This window comes from Cloeon dipterum, chromosome 2, assembly GCF_949628265.1.
Source record: "Cloeon dipterum chromosome 2, ieCloDipt1.1, whole genome shotgun sequence".
NCBI classification, from domain to species: Eukaryota; Metazoa; Arthropoda; class Insecta; order Ephemeroptera; family Baetidae; genus Cloeon; species Cloeon dipterum.
Window position 1 is genome coordinate 25,286,765 of NC_088787.1, and position 24,339 is coordinate 25,311,103.

The following is a 24,339-nucleotide window of genomic DNA, read 5'->3' on the forward strand; positions in this document are numbered from 1 at the left end:
TCTCGGGACCAGGGCCGAACCCGGGACAACATTTTCGGGAAAGGTGAACTCGGGACAAAAAAGTTATCCCGATTGACGCTCTAGTAAAAAATGTAAAGCACATTATTGGCAAGGAGGGGCGTTTTTCTGATCCGGCTCCCCACCTACTCGCGACTCGCTGCGAGTGCGAGACAAACGGCAGCACACAGACAGGCAGGAAAGTGCGGCAGATCAGTCCTGGCAGTGGAGTTGGTGAGAGGCGTTATTTACTCCTCTCCTGTTCACCAAGCGCCTCGACAACTCTCTTTCTCACGTGTTTTTGTTGTGCTCGCATTTCGCTCCTCGGCGCTGGAATCTGGATTACCCGGACGCCGTTGAGTTCTGCCCTTAGGCCAGCTTTTGCTGCAAATCGACTCATTCCGGTGGACACAAATACCTGTGAGTGTTGTTTTATCGTGCTTTTTAATTTTGCTCTTCGACCAAATGAATCAAATTTTCAGGACAGTATATCTAATTAAATTTTAACATCAGCGTCTTTAATTTTATTGCGACAAATGAAAAGTACAAGAATTTATTTGTGCATTTTATTAGTTTTAACTTAATATTAATATTATAAATTTATGTAAATTTGATTTATTAGCAATTTATTTTGTTTTATCATTATTTTATGCAGGTGATGCGGGTTTAATTTTTGTCAAATTTGTTTTAATTTAATAAATATTATAGCTTTCATATCTCAGCATTATTCACTGCGGTAGATGAAAATCTTTTAGATACATATTATCTTGTTAAATCAATGTTGATATTTCAATGATAATATTTTTATAATAAAAGAAATTACGAAGAACTCGTCAATTAAGAATTTGTGATAATCCCATAATATTGTATTTAATATATCATTGATTAAGATTTTTTGAGAGAGGAAGTAGAGAAAATAATGAGAGTAACATCATGAGATGATTTCGAGCCAAGTCATGCGCATGAATCACCTCTGTTCTGCTCTCATCCTCCATAACCATCGGGTAGATCTGACTGAATCGAACGTATGGACCACGCCGGATATAAGCGAGTCGAGCGTGAAATTGCCGCTCATTGTGCTTTTGTTCTGTGAATCATGTTGTGCGTTATGATTGGGAATAGAAAGCAGGAAAGCTGCATAATCAGTGTATTATATTAAGCACATAAAGCCCGAGAAAAGTCAAATTACCAATTTTATTCCTTTTTTCTTTACAGGAAAGCCAAATAAGTTCCTCTTCCTTAAAATGATTTAAAAATATAGCCAAACATATTAGGCAATGTTTCTCATATCCTATTAAAATCTTCATGGATTGTTTTTAATCGGAATAAATTATTTTGAATTAATATTGGATAAAATAGTTGTTTTAAAATAATTTTTCTTTTTTAAATTATAATTAGAGGTCATTCGCAAGGCCCTTATCTTTCTAAACCATTTCGCCAATTTACCCAGCATAATTCGTTATTATGATTTCGTCTGGCATAATTATTACCTTTTTATCTTGCACAATTACAATAAAAAGGTTTTAACCCTGCAGCAATGGTCCGAAAGGAAAAATTAATTGGTGCGGGCCCTGGAATTTCAACAATGGCTGAGTGCGCTCGTGACAAGGCGAAAATAATTATCGCCCGATTGTGTAAATAGCTTTACGTGCCTTTGCCAAGCGGAGCCGGCATGAATCGAGGAAAGTGTCTAGTCAATCCTGATAATTTATTTACCTTGATCGCTCGTCTTAATAATCGTGATCAGCCGTCGCACGGGCCGCAGCCGGGTTTTTCATTCGCGCAACAACAACTTAACTTTATATAGTGGACGACGCGTGCCTTTGTAATGACGTCAATTTTACGAGACGAAAGAAGTGTTAAACGCATGCAAGGTCTCAATTGACTTCTCAGTCCTTTTTACAACTATTGATGGCAAGTGGTGTGTGATTTAAAAAGACAAATGTTTGATGAATTGATCAGTTGGTTTAAAAATTAATAAAAACAAATTTTTAAAAACGCCCGATGTGGCCATCTTTTTGCCTTCACACACCAAAATATTTTCTTGAAACGCCAGACATTTGTCCATAAAGACGCTGGAAAGGTACGAAAAAAAAACAAATCGTTAATACAGCAATTTAAATGGCGAATCGGCGCCAGTGCGCCTTCCAGCCCGGTAAGCTAATTGAGCATTTCGATTCACTTAAAAATTAAATTAACTATCTCTGACATTGGGCAGTCAGTATAGATCCCTGAAATATGCTTTGACACTCCTAAGAATACCTTAACAATATACGATCCAATGGGCTGATGAAAAGAAAAATTCATATTTTTCGGTTCGTACCAGTTTCCAGTGCATGCTTGAAATTTTCATAAATTTTATAATTCTTGTAGAAATTATACCGTATTGATTTCTTTGCTTATGAATGCCTTCCCTAGTAAGTGCGAGTAATTTAGAATTTTCATTTTTATTAAAAAAATGTAATAGGGTTTTTAGTGCATTTTATATTTTTCTAGAATTTCTTCATAATTTGTTATTTCGGTCAACAACAAATTTGACAACCATTCATTCTCATAACCAAACAGAAAAATTCTGTGTCCCTTATATTCGGCTGCTTATATTTAAAATATAGCAGGAAAACTGGTTTCCAAACTCTCCATTCCTCTTAAATTCCCAAAGCAGAGGATCAAAACGAGAAAGAAAGTTACAATGTTAATTTTATAGCTGGGGAGTGTGATGTTCTGTATAAATAACTTCAAAAAAGAAGAAGCGCGACCAGCTGCTTTTTAACAAAGTGCAAAACGTTTTTACAACAAGCGCAGCAGGCTGATTGTTTTATTATCGCGAGGAATGCGCTCGACAAGAGAGAGCATGCATATCCTCTCGACTGTATAGTATTATGCTGTGTGGGATTAAAATAAATTGAACTAGCTACGAAGATTTCCATTATGCTTTTTCATGAGTCGCCGCCGACTCTCCCAAGTCTAATCAAAAGCGAAATTATAGGGTTTAACAAAAAAGAAACAATCGCCAGCAGCTCCTGCGCTTCGACTTTCACTGCTGAAAGCGCGCGTTACGAGACTAATTCGAAACTGCAGCGTGTAATATTTTCGCATCTCATTGGTTCTGCTCTCAGCTATTCGGAGAAACGACAGCGCAATTTCATAGCAACATTTCCTTAAGTAATAAACCGTACATTATTGCGTACAGCTGTAATTACTGTCTCGTCGTTGGCATAAAAATGCGGAATTAAAACTCGAATAATCCTGAAAAATGAGTCACTTCAGCAGAAATGAGGAAAATCCACAAAATTTACCGAGCGTTGAAAAATGCTGCTTAGCAACTATATCCTCACATTCTAATTTTAGCCTTCACGTTTTTTCAAAAGAATGGATTACAATTAAGAAACAAAAATAAACGAGCGTGCGTATGCGTGTTGTTTGTTGTTCACAAAAGGACCGGCCTGGCCTGACCCCAAAGCTGCTGCGACGACAAGGAAGCATTTGGACCAAGTTCAAATGCCTTTGCGGGGGTGTTCCAAAGATAAACGGCACAATTGTGTTCTCATATAGAAGAGAGAAGTCATTTGCATACGAAGGGAGAGTGGCCTTGTGTGTCTGCGTTTCGTTCTGCGAAAGCATCGGGAAAGGGACCTCCCTCGCACTGGCGACGCAGCACCAGCAGCCAGGATTGACGGGGAATAATAATCCAATGCTCCTCGCTAGTGTGTGTTTGCCATACAGAATTGCTAATCGTCTGCATCCAGACGCTGCGCGTCCCAAATAATGCTCTCTCAAACAAACGGCGCTCCGTCCCTCGCGGCCCACGCCCGCACGCCACTTCTCGTGTCGAAATCGGGCTTGACATTATTATTTATTTGTTCTTGCTCGTAATTAGAGAATTGGAGTCTCGAAATTGGTGGTCCTTGTTAACAGCATCAGTCGTATTTGTACGATTTACGACAGGAAACTGAAGCAACTTTTTCTCCTTAATTTTTAATGAAAAAATTGTCAATTTTACTACGTATAGCGGAAAACATAAATCAGAACAAAGGGCTGAGGTCTTTTACTAAAACTAGCTCTAGATCATTTATTGAAGGGAGCTACACTTCATTATATAAAATTATCAAATTCCAATGTGCGCAGTCACGTTTGTATAATGTTATAGCGGAGCAAACGAAATTGGTTATTTTGTCATCAAATCACATTTTCCAATTAGGACAAAACAGCAGCACTGACGGCATTGTGTTTAGCTGTGCTGTAATCGATTTACTCGATTTCAATCACGGCAAAGCCGCCGCTGCTAACTAGATTTCACTTTTCAATCACCCTGTAATGCCCGCGGCTTTGTTGCAAAGTCAATTGGAATTATTGCTTAACAATATAATTACCATATAAGAAATAAAAATTTGTTTGATTCGCGTAACAATATAGTTGGAGAGCAAAGCACCAGTTTTCGCATCGCGTTAGCAACGCCATTTAAACTGGTGCCCGTGGCGGAATGTGCCCGTGTGGAATGTTTGACCAAATTAGGCGCGCGCGAGTAAGTGCGTAAACTACGTTTTTTCAGCGTGGGCGTCTCGGCAAACGAGTGGACTAACCCTTCCTCCTCCCGCCGAGAGATTGAATTCGCTGCTGCGTCGACAGCACAATGGAGTAAAATGGACATGACCTTTTCCCCGCTCGTCTTTTGTTTTGGGCGTTCTATGGGAACAGAATCTCAGGTGGAGTGAGCATCTTCCGCGCTCCGCCCAACAACAACGATCAGGCGTCAGTGGTCCGACTACATTTAAAAATCGCCTCATGCCCGCTTCCTTTGCATCCTCCGACACTATCAGATGGGAAAATAATTTTAATTGGACAGATATTTCGTGTCGCCCTTGTTGATTAGGAAAGAACATTTATCATGCACACAGTGTCCACTGATACATTTTAGAATTTCATTGAAAAAATATAGAAAAAAAATCAATGTTTTTTTTCTGCACTAGAACTGAAAGCGATGTATTATTAATTCCCTATCGATTTTCGTTCAAGAAGCAACATTCCAGCAGTATTTCCTTTTGTTAGATCGTGTCTATTGATGAATCAAGTGTTAATAGAAATGAATCGAACTCCGTTTTATGGCATCTCTCGCCCGGGCAAACAGCAGCGTTAGTCGCACCGCTCGTTAATCTCCATATAATACGGCTGCAGACACGAGGCAGGGGGTATTTAAAACCACACCCTTCCGACGCGGCCGGAATTTTTACCTGCGGTCGCCGTTGGGTGGAAAAATATCAGGGGTAAAAATATCGGATCAGTGAGAGGCATTGATACCCAGCAGCGTCGGGATTCTTGTGGTTTTGCAGGCACAACACAAAACACCGAGGGGTTTAGCTGCACACGCCTGCAACCGGAGAGAAAGCTTCAGAAATCAATATTGCACTTAGCGATCGGATTTCAAAATACTTTTGTAGGATTTTGCATTGAACGTAAAAGCATTTCCCGGAAATACACGGTAATTCATATAAACCACTTTTTTCTAAGTAAGCCACTCCAGTTGGTAGTTCAAGAATTTTTTATGGTGATATATGGTTTGTTTAGGCTATTTAAAACCCGAAAATTAATAACTAATTGATTTGGTTATTTTGTGCGATAATTTTCGAAATTCATTCGCGGTCGAAACCCCTTCGCCTGCTTCAGCAATCTACGGGAGGTGATAAGTCCAACGGTGTGTAATTTTTGTAAATCTGAAGCCGAGATTTGGTTAAAAAACGGGATTTTCTCTCGGATGCCGTCGTAAGAAAAAAACACCATGTGTTGTCAACTTAATCTCGTGTTCTAAGAATAAAAAATACAAAAACCGCATACCGTTAAACTTGTCTTCATGTCACATAATGAATTAAAGTGGTTTCGGGGTGTTCTACGAACAACATGAAAGAACTAACGTCATACTCAAAAACCCGAAATTTCGCCCCTTGAATGTCCGTATAACCCGCTAAAAAAGGATATGCTAAGTTTTTCCGATGGAATTTGTGGTTAAATAGGACCCAAAGAAAATTCATCAAAACCGCCGGACCCAAAGACAACTTTCTTCTACTTTGGAAATAGTGAGAATGGCTCTTTATCAACATTTTTTAACTTTTGATATAGCTTCTATAAAGTAGCCTGACGTGCAGTTGAATTAAATAGTTCATTAACACAAAAACAAAATTTTCGCCTTGCCGAGCGTGTGGGAAACATTTTAATGCGATCAAAAGCTTTACATATTCACAGCTGCAGGGAGTGCAAGGCGAAGAATTTGGCACATGCGACGCCTCTGTCTCTTTTTACAATGCCTTTCTGCATTACGTCCTTATTCCACGCGAGTCTTTACGGCTTTTGTTTGCGGCGCCGATTGCATTATTTAGGTGGCTGAGCCGACGACGTGGAAAATGGCCTTGCTCGAAGGCAGCGGTGCTATTAATATTTATCTCTATAGGCGCGTATATACTATTACAAAACTCCACCCTCGCCGCGGCCGTTGTTTCCGCTACAAATCCATCGTAGCCGCTCGACGTGCCGAGAATTTCATCGGAGATTCCGCGCCCCAGGGTTTTTCACACCGTTTCATTGCTATGCATCTGCTGTATCATTTTCGACTTTTCGCCATCTGACGAGATGACCGCAACGCGCACACACATAGCAGCAGCGAGAAACCCAATCCTCTCCGATCTTTTTTACAACGAACTGCTCTCGCCGGTCAAGCTGGATGAAAATCGACACCAAAACAGTCGTGTGTAATTACATTTCGCAGACGCGATTCCGCTGATCCCGCCGACTGGCTCTGTTTCTGTGTGGTGCTTTGCATGCTCGATCGGCCCAACTGACGTCATTTTCAGTGCGCGGGTGTGGGACCGCAGAGATAAAAAACCTTTCCAGAACGTGGACGAGGGTGTGTGCGAGTTCGCAGGCATTTCTGTCTCATTATGAGCACATTTGCACCTACGCACGTTTTTCCTTATTCTTCGCGGTGTCGCACGCGCGTCCGCGAGGAATTCTCACTGCTGATTCCGCCCATATGCCCACGGGATGCGATACATAACATTCAATTTGTTTGGACACGCGTTTCAGAAGTGCCCGTCGTTAGCTTGATTGTTTATTTTTATATCTCTAAACTCGCATGTTATTTATAACTATATCGAAAGGTCTAAGATGTTTAGAAGAGCGAGTATTTTTTTCAGACAAAAGCCTATATTTATTATAGAAGCATCAAATTATAACGTTGTTTAGTTCATTGGCTTAAGATTAAATCAGACACGTAATTATTCGAAAAGAGAATAATTTATTTTAAATTGTTTATTACTCTATTCCTTCCACTATCTCCCCTACACACAAGCGCTATCAAAATTTGAATTGTATAAGTTTCGCGCGAACCAATGTATTGTGAATTTTCGCTGTGAGAGTGCACCTTCGCCTATTTGTAATAGACGAGCCTATTTCCTGAGCAGGCACTAAGTGGGGGGCGAGTGCATATGTATTCGCTTGCAAGTAAATTTGTCAGAAGCCCAAACACCTTAACTGGCGAAGCACACATCGTGTAGATGGTGTGCATTCAGCCAACTTGCGACTTCTATTCCATTATTGAAATTTTTGGCTGACTACAAATTGTTGCGTTGCGAAGGGATGCCATCTAATGGCCAAATGCCATTGATCAAAATTTTAGTTGAAAAGTAAGGAATGCCAGCTTATTTATTTAAATTCTAACCTTAAATAAGCAAAAGGTACGCAACTGAATTCTTATCCAGGATTTAAATCAAATTAAGTTCAAGGGTTCGCTGCGGCCATCCGATTCGTAAATCTAATTCACCCGGAAATTTGAATTTCGTGTCAATTAGATTTACGAATCGGATGGCCGCAGCGAACCCTTGAACTTAATTTGATTTAAATCCTGGATAAGAATTCAGTTGCGAACCTTTTGCTTATTTAAGGTTAGAATTTAAATAAATAAGCTGACATTCCTTACTTTTCAACTAAAATTTTGATCAATGGCATTTGGCCATTAGAAAATAATGAACACAATTCAAGCGATTTTTAACCATTAAAAAGGTGTTGATCAAATTTAAAGCACACGAGGGAGATAAGCAAAAAATGCGAAACCAGAGTTATAGGGAAACGGCTTCAACGGACAAGTGATGGAAACCGGGATTGGCCAGTATACATTAAGAGATGCCATCACAAAACATGCCACTAAGATGCGTCAGTTATTGAAGTGCGTCTTCAGTTAAAACAATATTAAAAATGATCGGGAAATTCGAGTCACGCGCGCGGCTCCGAAAAAAGAGTGTGTCACTTTCTCAACGTGAAACAGGATCTGCAGGTTGACAATAATACACAGGAATGCGTTTTGCTCACAGGCGGCCTGGTGTTATGCAAAAGTCAGTCGGCGATAAAATCACAGTGCTCGTTACATCAGTAGCTGGCGTTATCCGTCTCGCGGCCGAGCCGACCTCGCCGCCAGCCAAACGCGCTCGGTCAAAAAACACCTCTCTATCGCCAGCTAAGACGTCACTCGCGGATTCCCGACAAGGGGATATACTTGGAACAGGCTCGTGCCAAGAATAGTGTTTTCCTGCTCGACGGCCTTGCCTTAATGGGACAAAATTTCGCAAACTCGGTTGACAATATTACGGAAATTTCGTCTTAATTAGTTCTTAATATGGGCTTCCTTTTTTATCAAGCTTGCGGGGTTGCAATTGCAATTTATTACTACCCGGTTTCTACTAAAAGCAATAAATTTTTCATATATATTCGTATCAAACAATTCAAAATAATTAAAATGAAATCCACTCTTTCAAATTTTATTTCCACATTAAAACGATTTTTATCGGAGGTCTGTAATTTTTGATTAAAAAATAACGAAATAGGGAAAAAGAAATCAAACAATCGCATGGAAACCCATGGCGTATCAAGTGAAATATAGGTTATGCATTTTTATTTATTTTTAATTAAATTATTTATCAAAAAGACACGCTGCAATTAAAATTGTATCTTATTCGCAGCGCTAAATTAATTTTAATTTTTGAGCAATTAGTATGTTAACACAGATCCCCGAGTTTCCGTGACCCTCAAATTCTGGGCCAACGTTACTCGACGCACTTTCGGCTGCTCATTGCCTGGGAAACTTCCGCAACTTTGTTGACTGCGGAATTATAAAACTGAGGCCGCGTCGATTATTCCTCATTAGCGTGGGAGTTTTTTTCTGCGCACATTTCTAATGGAATGTATAATGTGTGACAACACATATCTACGCACACAATTGCACAATGGTCGCGAGGAAGTGAGTTAAACGCTACTTCTTCGCCCTGAAGAGCGATCGAATGGGAATTATGCGCCACAGCTGACGGCAGGCTCATAAATTAACCATAAATGAATACGAGAGCCGTCACTGTGAAAGCACCGAATTGCTTCCAGACCGCGGCAGTACAATGAGTGAGTACATAAATCTGTAAATTTATTTGCTTTCATTTATCCTCGGGCTTTCGAAATGAAAATCTCACTGTCATCGTGAATATTTTAAACTCACGGCAGAGTCATGCTGGTGCAAAAAAACGGGAACTTGTTCGATCTTACCGCAGGGCACCCAGACAGAGTACTTTTTTTTATTAAATTTAAAGGGCGCATTCATGAATAACCGCACCGAGCAAGCATTCCTTTCGCTCGTTTTTCGGCCTGGGGCGGCGGACGGAGAGACAAAAAAGTGGTCATGGAAGTTCCAACCATGCGTGTCGACCGGTTTCCGGTTCGCTTTAGCTTTTCCACCGCGGCCGGCCAGAGATTACACACTCTCGCGCTCGAGTATTTCGATCGAGGGGGCGAAAAAAGTCATTCATTCCTTTTCATTGAAGAGCCCGAATGCTTTAATGAGAGCGCAGATGAAAGGCGGGAGGTTTTAAAAGGAAAAATGCCGCCGTGCAATGCGCACTCATGCTTGACTTATTTGTGATGCTGGAGTGCAGGACCATTATGGTCGCGTCTATTGCAAATAAACTTGATTTCACGGCAACGCGGAGCTCGGGACGAAACATTTTTTGCCAGGAAAATGCACAATGGCAGTGATACTCGACTTCATCATTATTGTTGTTTCTTTGTGATCATAAATAGAGTTGTGAAATTTCAACGTTTGAGCTGTTTGAGGGAATGATTTGGATCTGTATACGCCATTCATAAAACCAATAGGTTGAAGTTTCAATTTTACCCGCTAAGGATTATGAGAAATTAAGACCAGTACGCGCAGCTTTAAAAATGTTAGATTGGAAAATCAATCTCTGGAATCATAAATTCTGGTTCAAAGATTATGTGTTAAGAGAAAGGAAAATCAGTTCTGGGTCAATTCTTTGCACAAATTTTTAAATTTTCGGTAAAGTACAAAAATGGAAAATTATTTCTGATTCCATTAGAGATTTATTTTCGATTGCTTTGTCTATAACTATAAGTCGAAAATAATAATATAAATGTACTATTTAGTGGGTAAAATTCTTTCAGCATTATTGCTACAATATTCCTGGAAAAAATCTTTGTAATTTAAGTGAGCTCCATGCAGTGAGCTGCCAGTGTTGCTGAACTTAATACAACCATCATTGAAATATTGTTCAAATCCTTCTAAGGAACACTTTACATTGTGAAAACCACTGCAGTGAAGGGTAACAGCATCGTGGAGGGTCGTAGCAAAATCTTCCCATGGGAATATGCTTGGAATGAAAAGGGGTGACCAATTTTTTCACGCCACGTCTATAATTTGGTTTTTACTATCCCGTTTTCTTTTCTCACCGTGGTTGTCTGTATTTTAAAGCATATATTCGCGCTGCAATGTTGGTCTTGTTACTCTTGGAACCTGTTGCGAGGAGCTGCTGACGGGCCTTACGCATCCATACCGGAGCTCCGGTTTCAGCCGCAGCAGCCGCAACATCCTCCGTTCGACGGGAGGATGCCTGCATCTGGCCCTGGTGCGCTGTTGATATGTTGACGCGCCCCGAGAATCCTCGAAACGTACCACCCCGGTGCTGTGCTGTTGCGCCCGATGTGTTTTTAATAACGACACGACATGAGAGGGCCGCGGCTCGCATGGGGAGAGGGCCAACTTCCGTTTTTCGAGTGGCGAGAATTGAAAAAATATGGTGCCAGCTCTCCTGGACCAAAACGGATTCAATAAAGCGTAATTAACCAAGTGCTGCGCGTTCTCAAGCGTATACACGTTTGTTTCAACCAACTGCAGGCTGGAAATAAAACGCTTCAGCGTGAATTTGACTCCTTAAGCTCGACCCTGTTTCGCTTGAATTGCACTTTTCATTTTCCTTTTCTCGATTTAGCTCGCCTCAAAGCGTATAGAAAATAGAACTGAAAATTCGTACCTAGTTCATACAAACCAAAAGGTTTGATCAAAAGAAATATCGAGACTGAGTTTGTGTGTGTGTGTAAAAATTAATGTGACGAGGAAACATGTTCCATTTTTCACGCCTTTCATGAAATTTTTGTGCATTAAGGCTGGCAAGGAGGCATGAATTTCCTGTTTTGATATCCCCCGCTCAGGGGGCACCGACTTTCGATTAGCCCATATCCTTCCTGTCGCTTCCTCAGCACCTGCCAGGTATACACAATCAGGAGGAATCCATATGGCGAGCGCCGTGTGGTTTAAAGGGCCTGTTTTGTGTGTTGTTGTGCTTTTGCAGGTATGGGTGCACGCGACGCGAGGCGTGGGAGTGTTTAAAGGGAAGCAGGTGTGCCCCGTCCGTCGGCGGCCCTCTCCGCTCGCTCTTTGCCCGGATCCTATTTTTTGTATGTACATGCCCGCGCGCGCGACACCCAGGTGCTTTTGTGTGTGTGTGTGTGTCGCTCAATTGCTCGCACTTCCTCCGCTTTGGGCACCAATACGGCTGCACCCATTCATCCAAGAGGCTCTAAACGGTGCACGATTTTCGCACACCCGAAACTTTGCGGCCTCCTATCAACAAAAATTGTATATAAACACAAACGGTAATAATTTTTAGTTTCTGTTTTGTGCAAATTATTTTATCCGTCCACTTAAATGCTTCAAAACTGGTTTTACTCGATCGTGCTTTGTAATATAATGATTTTAAAGTAGGGCTGTGAATCTTACAGGATGGGATATTTTTCGGATCCTCTGCATTTTAAAAGAAATGATTACCCAAGGAAAGTCATGCAAAATTAATGTTGCGTCCTCCTTAAAGTAGAGCTTTATACGGGCTAACAAATTAGAACATTTTGCATTGTTGACTATAGCAGGTTTAGCAGTTCATTTGAGTATATTTTTGTTGAATTTAGCAACAATTCATCTCTAAGATATGCAAAAGCAAAATCAGGACCGAGTAACCAAATGTTAAACTTCAGATTTTGCAAAATTTCTCGATAGATTTAACGGTTTATCAAGGTTTTTTCGCTTGATTTCGATTCCTCTCGTAGCAATCTGTATCCAACGGTGTATACGATTCATGCGGTAAATTTTCCTTCTGGCGTAACGAATCCTGATTTTCAATATGGACACAGTGCAAACTTAGGAGCTGATTTTGTTGCAAATTTAAACAGAAACCTGGGAAAATTTTGGCTCTTCCAATTTTTAGAGAGTTTATAGTTGGTTTGGTGGAAAAAGTGTTTTTTATTATTGATAAAACCTACAGCAAAGCGCAATATTTTGGAAACAATGTCATAAAAAATAAATTATTTACAAAATATTTTTACAAAAACGTAAAAAGTAGACAAATTAACTTTTAAAACACGCAAATTTTTTGTAAATTTTATTCTTTCGCAATCTTGAATCTCCTCTGCCTGAAAATTTGTGCTCAAGCTCCAATTTACGCCGCAAATGCGTGCCAAAGTGAATGCACTGACAGAGTGTTCTGCTTTTGTGTTTTCAGGTGGTGCTGGTTTTTAGCGAGGATGCTGAAGCACGTGCACATCAGCCCGTGCAGGTCGAGGGCCGACTCGGTGAGCCTGTGCTCGAGCACCAGCCACTCGAGTCTGGGCGGCTCTTCGCCCCCGGAGCCCCTCAGCTCGCGCTCCTCCAGCTACAGCTCGCTCAACGAGGCCATCCCCAACATGGTGAGTTTTAAGAAATGAAACCATATGTTGCCTGCCCGGCAAAAAAGCAGGACCGCCGCCGCGACTCGTTCAATCTGGTGTGCGAGTGAGATGAAAAAAGGGGAGTGTTTTTTTCTCGTGGCGCAGGGGGAGATCGAGAAATGTTTTCAATTCCATTAGCGCTGTTTTGTTTCACACGCTGCTCTTCATAAACTGAAATGAGTGTTTGTAATATTTAGCAATCGTGAAGATCGCGGAGATGTTGGGAACTGGAGAGTAAAATCTGCGCGCAAGCAGAAACTACTGTTTTTTTAAACGCGCGCAAGGTCAGAGGCAACACATTGTTTTGCATTTTCTCGTACCGCACACGCTCTCAAGAAAAGCATGTTGTGCAAAAGTAAGCAGCGTTCCCTTTTTAGCTACTCATTATTTTAACACTCTCATGGAGCAAACAATTCCGAACGCATTCCGTTTGAATAGTTGGTTGACGCTGGAATTTTTATCGGGAGGCGCCAACACGACACAATAAGGCACAATAAAATATGAAATTCATGGACCCGACCCGGATCGTTTGGCAGGTGAAAAAAAATGAATGAACACATTTGTGGAATCTTTTTTCTTCTCTCCCCCCGCGACTGAGTCAATGCTTCGTAGGAGACGCGTGAGAATTCCCATAAGAGGCAGTTTACACACTCGAGAGAAGGACCAGCGGTGAATTTCCCCCTCATTGTAATTGAGAGTATCATATAGTACGCTGCTCATCCCGAAAATCGTCAGCACCTTTTTTCTCACTCGCTTTCCGATGCAAGGATTCCTGCGAGGCCACAAAGGACCGGGATTAGGTCGGCGGCGTGAGAATGGGAAAGTTTCCCGTTGACACTCGATGACCAAAAGCACTTTTGTGAGAAACGCGTATCATTTGCTGGAACCGTTTTTTGCTCAAAGTCGATGGTGATTGTGATGTATTCAATAGTAATTTGCTTGTGCAGACGTTTAACTCTCTGCTGAGAGAAGTCAGTCGTCGAATTTCTCTCTTTCGTCCTGTGGAGTTGTCGACGCATGCACAATCAGACAAACAGACCTACATTTCCATGCCGCCCTCGTTTGCAATACAAGCTGATTCATTTCACTGCTTCAATCGCTTTGTATTGCTTACATGAATTTTCTTTAGGACACATGCAAAAGTATCGGAAGCAATCGACCGAAGACAAGCATTGTTGAATTGTTTTCGACACAATTGAAAAGTAACAATTATTATTGCTTGCCAAAATTGGACAAAATAAGTTACTGGAATGCAGAATTGCGATATAACCAGGAACGTATATTTTCTCTGCAGTCTTTCAAAAAACTTCGTTTAGACCTTCAAAAGCCAACGACCCTGAGTTTTGTTTATTTCGGTTTGTCGCGTAAAACCGCAGTAAAAAATATTAAATGTCATGTGATTGTGAGTAATGTGAGCGTAATTTTCGTTTCCTCTCTCGTTGCTCACTCATAAAATCCACTGAAAAGGAACAGCTTATTGATTATAATTCTCTTTGTCTACTGCGCGACGACCACTTCCTGGTAGCAAATAAATATTCGAGCGCGGAACATCAAAAGCATAATCTCGAGCGCTCGAAAAGGTACTTTTTATGACCTTGCGCTGCGACAACGTCCTGGATGCTAGAATAAGGATCTAATACCGCGTCATTCGTAGTTTGCTGCCCCTGTTCCACGTTCTGCAATTGACGTCACAAAATTCGCGTATTGCGATTTTCGCAGCGTGCGATCTGACGCTCCGATTGCCCGAGCGAGAGACAATTCGCCGACGGCCTTGCTTGTCAATCTGCATTTTCTCACTTTTAATTAATGAGGAGGGTGTGGTCGTGCGGTGAGTGGTGCGCCGGCCGAGCTTTTCAACCAAACCACTGAACACACATCCGTGACAAATGCACATAGTGCTCTACATTCAGACAGAAAAATTTATTTAAGTTTTTGTCGACTCAAATTTCAATTACAAATTGAAAACAGATGAACTTTCCTGCTTGCCGACAGATAAAATAGAAATGATGAAAGCATCGCAACGCAGCTGATCCTTGGCTCTCGTTCGACCCGCGCTGTCACGAGTGCCCTAATGACTCGCTCAAGTGGCATCTCCTCCTCCACGGGCCTTGATTATGATTAAACATCTGCATGCATACACATGCGTATGAAGTCAACATCCAATATACGCTATCCAGACTGGCGTCAATGGCTGCCGTCATCGAGCATAAACGAGAGGAATTGGAGAACAAGCGCATTATAATGTCCTCTTTGGCAATGCCAGTGGCACAGCCGGGTGCGATTAAAATTCCAAAATAATCTTTACAAGGTTAATGACTGGTAATTTCACATTTCATTTTAAACTTAACATACATAACCATTGCTGTGAAACATAATGCTACTAGAATTTTTCTCTTAGCTAAATTTTTGCCTTAAAAATGAAAAATATGTGCTCGTGCCCGTTCCTTTTTGTTTTTTGGGCCAAAACTCGAATCAGTATGCGCCCCTCCGCAGTGCAGAAGGCACCATACAAATTTTTCTTTAATTAGATTTAAGGTCTTTTAATCTTTATTGCAGCAAGAACAAGGTGAAAAATCACATTTTTTTCTAGAAATTCATCTCAGCTGTATAGTTTTGAGCACGGCTTAAATTTCTTTTATCCTTTTTTGCGACCTCAAAAAATGTTACATACAAGAAGCCAGTTATGATACAAACCGAATTCGACCCTAATTAAACGATTTAGATGCATATCTAGTGAGGAGAGGATTAAAACAACATATGGAATCCGTTTAGCTGGAGCAGCGAAACAAGCAGGCGCTAGACAAACAAATGGGGAAATAAAAACACTCGAGCGCAGTGGCGGCAGCGACTGGAGCCGCTGGCATCGAGCAACAGCAGCAGGATGAAAATAATTACTCGCGTCACAACGTCCTGTTGCAGCCGCGCACGCCGAGAGCAGCATTGTATATTGTGCTCCTCTAGCAGCTTCAGCATCCCTTTCCAGACCCATAAATTTACACACACGACATTCCTTCATCATCGTTTATTTCTTATTTTATTGCTGCTGCTGCTGCTGATAGTGCTCGGCTTTCAGCCCCCTGCTTTTGTCTCGAGGAAGAATGGGAAAGCTTTGAACTCTCTCTCGTTTCTTCAACTCTTCCAGCACTAACTACTACTGTCATGTCCGAAGCTCCCTTTATAAATATATCTGTATGCTTCCCTCCGTCACGTCTCTTTTATTCAAAAGCTTCATCTGTCAAGCGAGCCTTCATTCAAAACGGGCCACACACGTATGAAAAAACCGGTAGAAAAACGTCTCCTTTTACCTGCCCACGCATCAGAATCCGTTCCTAGCTGCTTGTAAATTATTCCATATTTTTAACATATTCGAGCTGGAGGCTTAGAAACATTCGGGCATTTTATCTCGGTGGCAACGATGTTAATATTTCAACGATCGAATAAAGCAAATAAAACCGAGCCCTCTCGATATCTGGAAATCCTCGAAAGCGAGGACAAGGCTCGTCACTGTCCAATATTCGGTCGAGGCGTCGAGCCCAAGATCTCAATCAGGGCGGCGATTTGTAAACATGGAATAGTCGCGAAAAACGTTCGCGGAAAGGGAACAGAGGCGTCGCCTTTATTGGGGGCGCGCGCGCGGGGCTCCGAATTCATTATTTCCACTGCTTGCGCCGCCGTCGGAGCTAGATAGCGCCGTTTTTGCCGTTGTCGGAGAATAATCACTGCAATTGAAGAGAGCACTCCCGCTGCTCCGAGAGTGTGTGTTTATTTACAGAATATAAAACGCAACACAAGGCGTCCGCTTTGTTGAATGTTAGAATCGAGGAGCGGAATCGAATTATCGCAATCGCACACCAAATTATACACGGCTAACTGCAGTTTTTGATCATTTCCATCTGGTTGAGATTGGAATTTTCGCGAACATAAGCAAGAATGATTGAGTGAGCATGAAATAAACACCATAATATGATACTGAGGTTTACAAGGTGGTGCTCTCCTGATTCTCCAAGAATAAAAATATTCTTTCTTGTTTTTTAGGTTTTAAAAGCATTCATATTTTTTATTATGATTTGGTGTCATCAGAAAAATTCTTAATACTCTAGTACTCTATAAATTGTAGCTGAAAATTAACCTTCTTAAACATAACACAAATCTAAAAAAAACATTTCTGGAAAACCGTCTTGATTAGTTCGCTTTCTGTTTAACGAATCGCAGCAAAAAAAATTCCTGAAACATTCCGTGCACAAATCTTTTTCTCTCTTGCCAAATGTCTACATTTTATTCTACTTCTTCTGATTCCATCCTTGAGCGCTTCCGCCTGCAATTTTTTTTGCAGGTCAACAGCCTCACGTGGCAAATTCACTTTTTTTCAAACCATGTAGAGGTGACAGTTGGCTGCGAACTGATATTCATCAATCCGCGGGCTGAGTGCGGCCAAGTATGCTGAGGAATCTCCACCCTCGCGCTTTCCGGTGGGTGCGCGCGGCGGCGGCGTTCGAAAAGTGATTTTGGTATTCATGCAGAGTCACAGTCGCGGCCTTTGTGTTAACAGCTGCTGCGTACGTTCTTGTGAGGCACACGTGCGCCACACGTGTGCGTTTCCATGAGCAAAAAACCCTAAAATAATAATCCGAGATTCAGCATAACATGTACGTTCGATTATGAAACAAAATGTGTCCATTAAATTTAATTGCGGAATTAAATAGACAAGGAAAACATATATAATAATAACATCCGGCAAGAGAACGATCGCACTGCTATGCAACATGCATGTTTCGCAAATTTGAATTGTCGCTGTAAAGCAGGAGTTGCATTCATTCCGAGTATTTTTTACGAGGGCGTGCGACCGGAATGCTGCCGCCATTACCATTAATTGGTCCGTTTTTGTGAATATAGGGTGAAAGTAGTACCTCGTGTAATGATAGTAATATTCAGTGCGCCATATATGCACCCATAAAAAGAGAAATTTATCCAAACGAAGGTGACAGCGTCCGGTCTATTGCAGTGTTATTGATTATATTTACGTTCCATTGTCTACGCGTCCAGAAAAGAGCCGTGAAAACATTTGTTCTGAGACAAACGAGCCGGGCAGCTTTTTGTGTGTATTTATTGTTGCGTTTCATGGATGCAACGGATTTGCAGCTCAATTTTGTCAGCTCCACGCGTAACTGTTCCTATTTCACACCTTTAGATAAATGCATTTTATGGGCGTTGGAGCAATGGTCAAGCGGTCAAATGCCGATTTTTGTCGGATGGAGCGAACAGAAAATTCCCACAGCACCGATGATACTTTACTCTAAAGACGCTATAAAAATGCGGTTTGTGTATTTCGGATGAAAATTGATTCACGCGGCTGCTCCGGCCGGCATCACCGTCCTTTTGTTCCACTAACGAGAGAGACTAATTGTTGCAAAGGAAGCCGACCAGATTCCAACAAGCGTGAGAATACCAGCAGCTCCCGCGTAGACAGCGGACCATTATGTAATAAACGAATAAAAGCGGCACTCTATCGTTCTCGATCTATATTGCCTGTCGTCGGAAGCATATGCTTCGTCTTTTTACCAAGCAGGCTTATCTAATGCTGTACAGAATTACACAGCTCTTTGTCGCCAGCCACAACAAATCGTAAACAATAAAATTCAAAATAAATTGATTTTATATCGTTTTGCACCAATAAATGACTAATTGAGCGTGTTTTTATTTATTTGCTGCAGACGACTATCAAGGTGTACGCACAGTGCCTGCGCCCAGACATTGAGTACAAGACTCTGTCAATTTCGTTCTCCAGCACCAGCCTCGAGGTGATCCAGGCGCTACTCGGCAAATTCCGCATGCGACACAAGGACCCGAAGCTCTTCTACCTCACCATGGAAGTTGCTGTTCGCAGAGCAGGTGAATATCCCTTCAACAGTTATATTAAAAAAAGACGAGTCTAGGTGGATTTGGGAGGACTGCAAAAGCTTCCTGACTCGCTACTTGCTCTTTTACACCTTTCCAGCATGCGTAATTTAATATCACGGAATCTAGCGTTTTAATTAAAGACCTCGATGCGGGGACAAAAACTCGAACTGGTGTCCCTCTGGACTGGGCATCTTCTAATGAAGTCTGTGCGCGCATGTGATTCGTCCTCGATTTAATTGGGACACGGAGTTTTCGCGAGTTATTCGAAATCAGGGGGTTGCCCATCGTGAAAGAGGTGAAAGGATCTACATAAATATATCTTTGATTTTTTCCAGGCTGTTCCTCTTAATTTTACTTCATTTGTTGCTATTAAAACATTGTGCAATGCAGGCAACCATTGCTGAACGAGTGTTAAGGAAGTTGCATAACCTCAATCCCAAATCTCAAGCTCTGCCTCTCTCTCTCTCTCTCTCTCTCTTTCGTTTAGAGTTCAATATTAAACTCCTTGCACTTAACGCTAAGTGCACCATATTATAAGAGTTGCAATATGGTGACTATAATGACTGGCCTAAATGCAATGTGACAGCTCTCATTCACAGTTAGGATTATATTGGAAAGACGTAAATCCGTTTTTCGCACGCTTTCCGGTCCGAGAGCACGCACATGTCGCCTTAAATCGTCTGCGGTTCAAGAATCGGCTTTTTATCCGGAACACCCGCAACATTGTGTGGCTTCTCAATCAGCGCACAATTACCCCACCCGCGGGTGGCTGCGTGTGTGTGTGCATTCTGCCGTCGAAAAGTGCTTTACTCCTCGCGTGCATTGCGATCGGAAGCTCAGCCGCAGTCTATATTTTTTGCCAGGCTCAAAGTGGCGAGTCATTGACTTGTGTCGGTTCCGTTTGTAAAAAAGGAAGGAAAACCATTGAGCGGAACAAAATCAGTCGCGTGTGCTCTGATCCATCACTTGTCTAAATGAGAGACCTATTCAGAGCATGAGGTTTTCAAAGGGCAAGCTCTGATTCTATTCTTTTGTTGCCGAACGTGATCCTATTAGTTCCGTCCTATAACTAGATTACAAATCCAGAGACTCTCACACCATTTCTAATTTTCTGGGCACTTTGTTCCGGTAGAAATAGTAAAAATATCAACAATTCGTGAAATATTTTTCTATCTATTCCCGCAGGAATCCGCACTTCTTTGGTTCTTGACGATGACGCTCGCCCCGCTGAGCTTCAATCTTGCCATCCGAAAGGAGATTCGAGGTAATATTTTTTTATTACTTGAGCGTGAAGGATACGCAAAAATATGCGATTTTATAGGTGGTGATATTAAAAATTTATTGCCTTTCAGATTTGCTCTGCAAGCCCGGCAGGGTGGTCTTGTGAAAATTTATGACAGCGTCTTGATGTCAGGGGTGAGTTACTTTTATTTTTTCCCTTCGCCATCAAATTGAATTCAAATTTTCGCCTGCAGTCCCAGTACAAAAGTCTGCACATATCCGAGAAGACCACAGTAGACGAGTTGATCCAGATCCTCCTCAACTGCTACAACAGCAAGGAGCGTAAGGAGCTGTTCTCCCTCTTCGTGGTGCGTCCCTCCGAGGAGTACCAGCGAAAGCTGCACCACGAGGATCTGCCCCTGCAGGTGCAGCAGTCGTGGGGGTCGCACTCCGACGCACACTTCAGACTGCACAGGAATCCGGATAGAGACAGGCCGAGACGAAAAATCGGGGTAAATGAATTTTTAACTATTTTCAGACTTCATAAAAAACAATAAAAAAATAAAAATATATATTTAAATAATAATGGCATCCAAAAGGCGCCTGGATAAATGTTTTCAAGTGCCATTTTACAATCAATTCGAGTTTAATTTCATAAGTGTAGCTTAAATTATTGTTGAAAAATCTCCTGGTTTATATGGAAATAATTTTTGCAAATACTCAATAAGGTGCTATGAAAAAACCTTAAAAAGAGGAAATGAAATATAACCATCACATTACTAAAATTGAAAATTTTGTTTCAAAATATTACTGTATAAATAATTTTTTAATTTCGTACTGTCATTTTAGTTACAGGAGCAATGGTGCCGTGAAATTGGCCTGCCGCCTCCACCCCCAAGCTCGCAGAACCACAACCTGCTGCGCACCTACGAGCAGCAGCTGCCGCCCATCCTGCCACGAAGGGACCCAACGGGCCTGCTGAGGCAACAGCAGCAGCAGACCATCAGAGCGCAGATCACCTACATGCCCACCAGCATCCCTATGAGGCATTACAACCAGAATAACTACAGCAACAACAACCGGAGGATGTCACGCCCGTCGAGTCTGCTTGAGAACCCTGTGCCGCAGTTCCAGGCACTGCAGATCGCCAAACCTGTCCACTCGTACAAAGAGTACGAAAACTACCTGTACATCTAATCAGAGGTGAGTTCGCGACCTAAAACTGATTAAAGCTTCTCTCGATTTTATTTAATTTACTTACTGAAACAAACAAACAAACAAGACCCGCACTCACAGATTTTTTTTAATTTTAATCAATTATGAGGGGGAAAATTACTTGAATTTAAATGTTTTTATCTAAGAGACAAACTAACAAAGATTTACTCGAAGCTTTTGAATTATTAAATTGATTTTACTATGACAACTCCCATAGGCAATTAACAAGGAATGGTAAGCTAATAAGTCGAAAAATCATAAAAAGAAAATAATATCTAATATCAAACGCGCTCTCAAAATTACAGCAGCTGTTTAGGCCCCGCTGCGATAGTAGGAGAGCCTGTGATATTATTTTACTGTTATGATTTTTAGACTTATTAGCCTTCCATTCCTTGTAAATTGCCTATAAAAATAGCAATTATTGTAAAATCAATATACACATATAATAATGAAACTCACCCCACATGGATTTTTAAATTTATTGTTGCAGAATGCTGTTAGACGTTGATGTGTAAATGTGAAGAATCTCAAGTCACCAGTGCAAGCTGAATTTGAAAAGCGCATGCAGGTGCTGTCGCCTCTAGTCGGAGCTTTTGATTTGTAGCCAAAGAAAGCGCAGAGAGCTTTTTGCGTAAACACAGGTGCTGATTTATGATGAAAAGCACACAAATGCCTATACTTGGCAGCGCAATCCAAAAGTTTATGTTTTTTCTGCGATCTTCCAGTGATTATCTCCTTGATAGGAAAAAAAATTTGTCTTGTTTGATAGTTAAAATTGCTGCCAAGTTTGTGCGAGAGACATTCATTTACTCTAAACAAATTTTTATTTTGAACACAATATTAAAAATATATTCCCAGGTAACCAATAGAAGTGGCAGATTGCATTATAGAAAATATGTTGTGTGGTTCGCATTTTTACTAGCAATTTGTAAGAAGTGCAACAGCAAACAAATTCTGTGCTCTGCATTTCATATCAAGTATAATATATTATAGTTTATCTTCCATAATCCTTAAATGGAAACCAAAGAGATAAATGCGTGTTAATTGTCTAGTGAGAAATGTTCAAGTCTTCAAAGATAATAAATAAGAATAGATAAATCAAATATGGCATTTATTATTGTAAAAAAATTCTTGCAAACAAAAAGGAAGCATTATGACTAAAAATTTGGCATTAAATACGGTTAGAAATTCAATATTAGGTTGTCATTTCCTCCAAACCTTTTAAAAACTTCGCTAAAATAGCTGCGTGAGCAATTAGAAGCGCCTCGCAAGCATGAAAATGAAAGGTTTGTTTCATACATGTCCAGAATGTCAACTTCCCCCGTATTGGGAAGAAATACAAATATGTTTTTCAGCATGGTGCTAAACTGAATGAACGAATTCTTTTAGAAGACAATGTTGAAGGTCTCAAGTTGACTCAAAATCCTTTGTGCCGAAATCAAAGTTGTCACGTAACAAAATTCGTCTAAGTCAAAATTAGGAGCTCCTAATGTGACTTTCTCGAGTTGGGGGGTAGACAAAATATTTGATAGCACATATGGTCGTCCTAATGCTCCTAAAATATTTTGAAAATTTAAAAAATGATGGCCAAGGAAGTTAATTGAAACATACGCTGTTATTCATTTAAGCTCTTTCAGCAGTGCAAATGATTGTAGTGGCATGTGGCAATCGTCTATTGCCACTTCTATATCAGGCTCAACTTCTCCAATTTGGGACAAGCACTGAAGATGCTGCTGAAACTCGAGCGCACGACTCCACGGAAATGGCTGTTCAAGATGAGCATGTGCAAATTGTGTCCGTATACACATTCAAAAAGCGGTTCATCAACTCTTGAGACGGATGAATATTCTCCAAGTACAAACACTCGACTTTAGGAAAGTTAAGGAGCGCCCGTATATTGGCCACTCATCTAAGATCCAATTTTTCATCCATACAATCTGAAAGAGAAAAATTTCAGACGTTCATGATGGAAAATATGATTTGTGGGGCTAAAATTTGAAATTTAAACGGTGTTTTATTCTCTTCTGTGTGACATTGAAAATTTCAAAATTGTATAATTCTCACTTCAGATCGCAAATGTGCTTTGGTCGATATATGATTTATTCGTAGAATAAAATATTTCTCTAAACAAATAAAAAATACATCATATATTTAAAAAAATCACATTTATACTCTTGTTTGATGACAGAGTGAATGAGCCTAGTTTCAAGTATCATAATTTATAAATTTTAAGATAAATTCTTACCTTCTAATTAGTGACGTTAGGTAGCATCTCAGATTTGAGTTACGTGAATCGCGGTATTGCACGAATTGACAAGTGCTGCAGATTGGACTGAGACGCGATTTTACAAGCCGCCCTGGTCATGTTAGGGTAGTTGCCATAGCAATGAAATCTCCGATCACGTTGAGATTAATCAGATGCTGGACGCACATGAAAGTGAAAGTCCTACACATACAAGCTCTTTTGAGCCAAACAAATGGGTCGCATAATATGGCTTGCCGCTTTAGTAAAAATGAGCACTTTGAAATATCCCAAGGAGTGTTTAAAATATTCTACATCAGCACAAACATTTTCAAAATGTTTGTTGCAGGAGGTTTGTTGACAGATTTCAAGGTACTCCAAATTCGGAAGATTGTTGCATAGTTCCATTATATCTGTTAGATGTGTTCTAACATTGTTCACCTGCAGCTTTTGTAAGCCTTTCAGTCCGCAAAGGGCGTTCATAATATAATATTCCGACCGTTGTCAGGTATATTATATGTTATTGAACGAAAAAGCTTCAAAAATTACAAAATTATATAGCTGCATATACAGGGCTGTAATTTTGAAAATAGCTGACTACAATTACTCTTTTTTAAGCATAATTTTAGTCGGTTTTAGAAGATTTTTCAAGAGACATAGGTTCAGCCCGTTCAGCCCAAGAAACATCGTGT

The 24,339-nt window shown here is 40.8% G+C and overlaps 1 protein-coding gene across 1 annotated transcript; it reads left to right on the forward strand.

Moving 5' to 3' along the window:
• The first annotated feature begins 185 nt into the window (after nt 1–185).
• Nucleotides 186–22,508, forward strand: rau (RA domain-containing protein rau). The gene is made up of 8 exons (XM_065478958.1): nt 186–417; nt 12,867–13,050; nt 18,783–18,960; nt 20,155–20,233; nt 20,322–20,385; nt 20,445–20,702; nt 21,040–21,393; nt 21,896–22,508. Exons 2-7 carry the CDS (start codon nt 12,889–12,891, stop codon nt 21,385–21,387), a joined length of 1,089 nt encoding a protein of 362 aa, XP_065335030.1. The 5' UTR covers nt 186–417; nt 12,867–12,888; the 3' UTR covers nt 21,388–21,393; nt 21,896–22,508.
• Nucleotides 22,509–24,339: the final 1,831 nt, after the last annotated feature.

Coding starts and splice junctions, on each gene's coding strand:
- rau (XM_065478958.1), top strand. CDS start 12,889: ATGCTGAAGCACGTGCACATCAGCCCGTGCAGGTCGAGGGCCGACTCG. Junction 20,234..20,321: donor CATCCGAAAGGAGATTCGAG/GTAATATTTTTT, acceptor ATTGCCTTTCAG/ATTTGCTCTGCAAGCCCGGC. Junction 20,703..21,039: donor GGCCGAGACGAAAAATCGGG/GTAAATGAATTT, acceptor CTGTCATTTTAG/TTACAGGAGCAATGGTGCCG.